Source organism: Engraulis encrasicolus, chromosome 3 (assembly GCF_034702125.1).
Source record: "Engraulis encrasicolus isolate BLACKSEA-1 chromosome 3, IST_EnEncr_1.0, whole genome shotgun sequence".
Lineage (NCBI taxonomy): Eukaryota > Metazoa > Chordata > Actinopteri > Clupeiformes > Engraulidae > Engraulis > Engraulis encrasicolus.
In genome coordinates, this window is record NC_085859.1 from 12,632,922 (window position 1) to 12,640,421 (window position 7,500).

Consider the following 7,500-nt stretch of genomic DNA (forward strand, 5'->3'; position numbering starts at 1 on the left):
GAGTACTGACACACACACACACGCATGCACGCATGCACGCACACACGCTCGCACACACGCACGCACGCACACACACACTGCTCAGCTCACATTTCTTTGCAGTGTAGTACCAATCTCTTTCTGAGAAAATTGTGGACACATTATCTTGGGGTTGAAAGAAAACCAACCCCATGTAGACATCCATGTGTAAGCTGAAAAGGACTCATCATGGGACTCAACACAGGAGATTATGGAAACGTCTAGCTAATTAGTTGAAGCTATAAGACAGTAAATAAAATTCTATGTTAATCAAATCTAAGCACTGGACCCAATACATACACCACAATACTGAAAGTGTGAAAGCCCAACTGGGGAACTCCACAGCACACAAGTGAACACTGCACACACTGCACACAACGAAATTGCATTTATGTCTCACCCGTGCAAGGGGGCAGCCCTCAAGGGCACCCAAAAGGAAACAGTGCGGCGGGAGGGTACCATGCTCATGGTACCTCAGTCTTGGAGGGGGATGGGCGTGAGCACTGGTTAATGACTGCCCCCACCAACCTGGCGAATCCGGAGTCGAACCGGCAACCTTTGGGCTATAAGACCGACGCCTTAACCGCTTACCAATGAGTCATGACTGCCCTACTGTTTGGTACTTGATATCTACTATGCAGTTTGGGCCTCAGATCAAGCTCAGCTCTCCCCAACCCAGCTCCACAATACTCATGAACGGTCATCCGGGTACTTTGCTCTTAAATTTGCGTTACGCCCCTTTATGGGTGAAAACAAACCGAATGTCTCATTGACTTACATGCTACATTGGCTAGCCTAAATGAATACATTCCATGCTTCAGCCACGGCTGTTTGGCTATATTATTTGAACAACCGGCAACGCAACACGTTTTCGGCATGTTTCGCGTGAACAACGCTAATCTACAGGTCCGTATCTTTCGTTTATTAATCCCCAACATCACCAATTGACTTGAATGTGTTGTTTTCCCCCACAAATGGGCGTAACGCACATGGAAAACGTCACGCCGTTCATGAGTATATGCACAATATGCAGCAGTTTATGCAGACACCTCTGGCCATGGGACACGACAAATATTCTCATACTGAACATGCTATGGCTGCACCTACAGTTTTGTGGTTATGACTACCTTATAAAAGGGAACTAAAACGACATTTCAGCAGTTTTTTTATCATTATTATTTTTTATTTTTAAGGGGCTTTTTATGCCTTTATTGATAGTATAGTAGTATAGTATAGTATAGTATAGTATAGGATAGTATGAGATGCTGACAGGAAGTGAGTGGGAGAGAGAGATGGGGAAGGGTTGGGAAATGACCCCGTCCGGACTCGAACCGGGGTCCCCATGGGCATGAAAGCCCAAATGTGGGGGGCTAAGCGCATTGCGCCACACCCCCCCCCCCCCCCCCCAGCAGTTTTTTTTTTTTTTTCCCCGTTCAAACCTCACGGTGCTATGCACAGTCACACATAGCAACCAACCACATAGAGCAGGAATCGTCTTTGTCTCTGGTTAATAAGTAATCCCCTCTGCATGAGGCCACAAGAGCCGTGCTATGCTACATCACTTGAGACTTGTATAAATCATTTAGTATAAGAGAGCCTGCAAAAAAGAAATACATTTAGGGGAAAAGATATTGGAGGATTGTATGAATTGTTTCGAGAGCTGGAAGTTGTCAAAGTGTAATTTTTTTTGCAGAGGCAATATGGATGTTACTTTAAGGCAGGCATACTACACTGTGCGGTATTTTTAATCATGGGTATTCAGCTCCTGCTCACACTGTACGAGGGAATCGCAGGGTTTAAAAGTTCACATCTCACGACTCACATCCTCACACTACATGAGTCGAAGGTCGGATGGGAGCAGAGTGCTCACACTTTACGACACAACAGGCTTGTTTTCCGGAAATGCAGGTGACAAAAACAAGGCAAGGATGCGCCCAAGAGTGAATCACGCTGCCCTGGCACTTTGTGTATAGTATAGTGTCAAACCGGGTCGTCATACTGCTTCAACTACTCATAAGGGGTGACCAGGATTTCAAACAGTTTTGATTTTCTTTCGAACCTACGACTGCAGATCGCAAGCTGGTCGTGAGGTGAAACTGCTTATCATTACCCCATGTACCCTATACCATGTGAGCAGGGCTTGACATTAACTTTTCACCCACCGGTCAGTGTGGCTAGTGGATTTCCCGAGTCACTAGCCATTCAGGTATTTCACTAGTCACAGATTTTATATTGGGTGTTCTTTTCTTTTTTATATTGGGCCTTCACTCTTTAATCATGATAGTGAAGGCCTACATCTAACCTCAGAAGATGAGGTGCTAAAGCAAGATGAGTGTATAGCTTTCTACATGGAAGTATTATTAAGCAAATGTGTGTTTGTTACTGCTTTTCTTGAACTCAGTAAATACAAACAATTGATACACAAGGAAAAAAACACCACAGAATATTTTGATAACGTAATGTCATACCAAAGGAATAAAGCTGCCAGCCAAATTGGCTAGTGACACTGAAAGTATTACTAGCCACAGCCAACTTTTACCAGCATTTGGCCGGTTGGCAGGTGACAGTGTCAGGCCCTGCAGGTGAGACTTACAATTGATCTCCAATTGAGCAAGAAATTGGCCCGGTTCCCAAAAAGTCGTACGACTGACAAATCGTGGCAAAATCGGGCGAAAAAAGTCGCACAGTGTATGCCTGGCATTACCCTCGTGCTCTGGGCGAGAGTAAGAAGCCGCATGTTTTTAACAGATAAAGAGGATTCAATCGAAGTGTTTATTGGACGGTTCACATAGCCCATGGAATATCAGTTAATCTGCTTTGGAGCAGTCTTCAGGAATAAAGCTGTTTGACTCCTGCACTATTCTGAGCTGGTTGATGGGACTACACAGCATGGGTGCCACTAGGGGGGGAAAGGTGTTACAGATTCTAAGGGCCCAAGCACTGACAGGGGCCCTTAAAGGAGTCCAAGCACTGAAAGGGGCCCTTAAGGGGCCCCAAAATTCGAATGCTTCATGAGCCCAACATTTCTGGCGGCACCCCTGCTACACAGTATATGCAAAAGGTAAGTAAGCAGCTGGCTGTTCATTCATAAGATTCACACTGGTGAACCAATGCAGGCAATTCTTTCCTGCTTTGCTGCGGATGCCTTTAAAAATGCAAAGCCTCCTAGGACGATGCAATCATACCCTGCAGCAGACAAACAAGAGCAAACAAATATCAAAACCTTATCTTAGATGCCAGGACATGTTAAGGCATTGGCAATGCTTAAATAATGTATTAAAGAGGTGGCTCCAACAAGCGGGTTCCCTTTGACTTTCCCGCTGTATTTCACAGAGGAATACTGCATGCATTTGATTAGGAGACATTGCTTTCTCTGTTTCATCATAGACCAGCCATACATTGTGTGCATGATTCTGACAATAGCGATGATGTCAATGCCATATTGCTCCTACAATCATAGCTTCTTTTACGCTTCAGCATGTAACTATAAAAAATATGCTTTTTAGAATTACAATAACCCGGCCCTACCGTGGCTGATATGGTAGGGCACACGTTTACCACTCGGCCGACCCGGGTTCGATTCCCGGTCCTGGTCCTTTGCCAGTCCTTCTTTGTCTCTCTCTCCCAGCTCACTTCCTGTCTCTCCTCTACTATCCTGTCTCACAAAAACAAATAAAGGCTGAAAAGCCCCAAAAAATACTTTCAAAAAAAAAAAAAAAAGAATTGCAATAACCCAAAACTCAACACTTAATTGAAATGAATAAACTTGTTTTTGCTCATGTGCCTTCAGTGCAATTATATTCACTGTGTTCCAGCTCTGCCAAAAAAGAAAAAGATTAATAAGACCCCTGCATTAGTGCTGCCTGCCAGTTTTGCAGCTGAGACACTGGGGTTGAGGTTGAGTTTATGTAAAAATTGAAAAAAAAAACCACACAAAATGAAAAACATGTCAATAATATAACCCTTGTGTAATTGGCCCCCACAAGCTTAATACAGAAAAATCTAGAGGTGAATCAACCAAAGAGATAAACCTTTTTCAGATTGGAATGAAGTCTTTCTGCTTCAAATCTTCTCAATATTGTGTTTTAATGAGATGTCAATAAAACAGATTCAACAGACACTTCAAGGTATTTAAGAATTTCTTTCACTGGATCAGAGTGAATATCATGACTGACGTTTCTGCTCATAAATACAACTGATCAGTGCACATAAATGCTGATATTAGTGGAGCCAAAGAACCTACAGAACCAGGCTCCCAGCCTACAGAAAATGTCTCCAATCAACTGCTATCATGATACCCAGTTAATAGTTGGGTGTCATGTCATACATTCAATAAAAATCTAAGACAGCAGTGTTATGATGCTACCCTCAACATACAGTGCATTATTTATCACATTACATCCTTTATCGCATTAGTCAAAGTCAGTTCTGTATTCACAGAAAAACTCCACCCATTGACTAATAAACCATCCATTTAAGGTATATTTTCATGGTAGGCACCAAAAATGATTAATATTCCTTGACCAGGACACTTTTTGGTTACAATATTGAAAATGTGGAAAACCTAAAATAATTTAGGGGGAACGGTGTTGGAGAATGTAGCCTACATACCGGTTGGGCTGAAATTCCACTATTCTATTCAAGCCCACCTTGAGTGTGATAGATTTCCCGTGATGAACGTGGGTGGTAAACCTAACTTCAGGTATCTCCTGCTGTTTGCAGCTCATAAGGTGGGTCCTCAGGGACTGTCTGGGATTTCATACTAATAATAATGTCACATGGTTTCATCAAATCTGACTGACAATGATATCCTGTGAGAGATGCAAACTGTCACAGTTATTTCTCAACGTCCCAACTCAATAAACAGCTTTGTTGTTGGAGGGGGATGAAGAAATTCATTACTACTGTCAAAGCAAAATGAAAAGATGGAGGATAAAAGCAAATGTCATTAAGATAGAAGGCTACTATATATAGTACAGTAAGTGAAAGGGAGAGGGAAGTTTTGCAGAAAACTTAAAAAAAATGAAATACATGAAGTTGTTGTGATCATTGGCTGCATTTGGCATATTTGGCATATTTGGCATACATCATAAGCCTCCCAACGCCCCCATAATCTCACCATAAGCCTGCCAATGCCTTAGTATTAATAAATAAAATAGATTAATGCTCCCTGATGGCAGCTAAGCACTGCCCCCTCTCAGCTGCAATCTTCTCAAAGTCCCCTTGTACGGCCCCCATTGAGAAACACTAATCGAGTAAGTAATGAGATACGCATGTCCTAGTTAGGTATATCTGACTTGTTTGTCTATATGACGTCCATACACACATACATAAATCTAAACACATACGCACACACGCACGCACGCACACACGCACGCACACGCACACGCACACACACGCACGCACACGCACGCACCAGTAGTGTAGTATACGTAGAACTAAATTTCAGGGGATTTCAGTATACCCACTTAAAATTGATTGATCCATTGTTTTGAATGGCACAAATTTATACAGTATACCCAATACAAAAAATGCTCAAAGCAGTATACCCACCATAAAAAAGTAGACTACACCACTGGCACGCACGCAAACACACACACACACACACACACACACACACACACACACACACACACACACACACACACACACACACACACACACACACACACACACACACACACACACACACACACACACACACACACACACACACAGCAGATGGACTGACGCGTATTTTTCTGCCCACTCGTGCCTCACTGTCCGCCAGCATGTCAGCCTGATGCAGCTCCGCAGCTTGCCATCCGCATTCCGCTATAGCTATAGCTATAGCTCACTGTCACTTGTCACTCACTCACCTTGAAGGGACACTGTGCAGGAAATGGTCAAAAAAGGTACTGCAACTATGCTGCTCATTGAAACTGGGTTGGCTATCGCCAAATTTGATATTTACATGAAAATAATAAACAATAAACAAATAAACAAATTTTCTAGTATGGTCCAAGTAGAGTCATTTTAGTAGCTAAAAATGGCTATTTTTGGAAATTCAAAATGGCGGACCATGGAGAAAGATCCTCCTTTTCATGTACGAAAAGTGCAATTTTTCCAGTCATAATGAATACTTAGAATTTGATGGTGGTGGTAAGTATTCATGAAAATGTAACATTAGTGAATGGGCAGCATGAATTCTGGAAATAAACAACTAAAAATCTCACACAGTGTCCCTTTAATACCACTTTTCACTTCACCCATATCGCCAAGCAACTGTTCTAGTATAGATCTTATAGCAGTGAGTTCACCGGCGACAGACACTGTCCCTCAATGAATCTCTAGGTTCAGCATGTGGCTCCGCCATCTTCGGTGGAAGTTTTAGCCGACGAGGTCTTTGGCTTCCCTCGAGACAAACTTGGCTGATTCCATGTAAAATAATGACTTTGATGACTCATTACATTGTTATAAAGCTACCAAACTGTGTATATCACAAAATGATCGACTGTACATGAATATAATCGGAGGTTTTGAGGAAACTCGACTTCCGCTCCGATCTACACAACCATCCCTGGCGGGCGTACCATGTAACCAGAGATTCTTTAAGTATATAGAGATATGCCAATGTAATAGGTTGCTATGGGCACCTAACATGACCAGGTTCCGGTCTGCCTAATACTCCAAGCATTGAATAGAACAGTCCTTAGGTCTGCCTAGGTCTGCCTAAAGGGGGATTTCGCCCCCCTCCCCCTTGCAATTGTAGAACCCGGAAACAATGGGCCAACGGAACCTCTCTCTCTCTACTCTCTGACGTGACTCCGTCACTCTCTCACCTTGACGATGTCTTCGTCCGTGGAGCGGCAGTCCACCGCGTCGGACACGTCCGTCACCACGCCGTCCACCCCCACGGTCACCACCTTCACGGGCACCGCCACCGTCTTCCCATTCAGGACCGCCGTGTTCAAAATCTCCCTTTCCTACAGAGAGAGAGAGAGAGAGAGAGAGAGAGAGAGAGAGAGAGAGAGAGAGAGAGAGAGAGAGAGAGAGAGAGAGAGAGAGAGAGAGAGAGAGAGAGAGAGAGAGAGAGAGAGAGAGAGAGAGAGAGAGAGAGAGAGAGAGAGAGAGAGAGAGAGAGAAGAGGTAGAGTTGTTCCATCAGTGAGATGCATGGAAAGGTAAGATACATACAGTACACACGCAAACACAAAGTACACAAAAATTACGCATACAGACAGACAGACAGACACACACACACACACAGACACAGATACACACACACACACACACACACACACACACACACACACACACACACACACACACACACACACACACACACACACACACACACACACACACACACACACACACAGACACAGATACACAGACATAGACAGACAGACAGACAGACAGCCAGGGAGACAGACACAGACATACACACACACACACACACACACACACACACACACACACACACACACACACACACACACAC

The 7,500-nt window shown here is 43.7% G+C and overlaps 1 protein-coding gene across 1 annotated transcript in view; it reads right to left on the reverse strand.

Moving 5' to 3' along the window:
• The window catches only part of LOC134446545 (transmembrane protein 132D-like), a 156,974-nt gene that overhangs the window by 64,969 nt on the left and 84,505 nt on the right, over positions 1-7,500 (reverse strand). Inside the window, exon 2 of the mRNA XM_063195909.1 lies at positions 6,840-6,983. Coding sequence (XP_063051979.1) covers positions 6,840-6,983 — 144 coding nt within the window. The remainder of the gene's footprint in view (positions 1-6,839; positions 6,984-7,500) is intronic.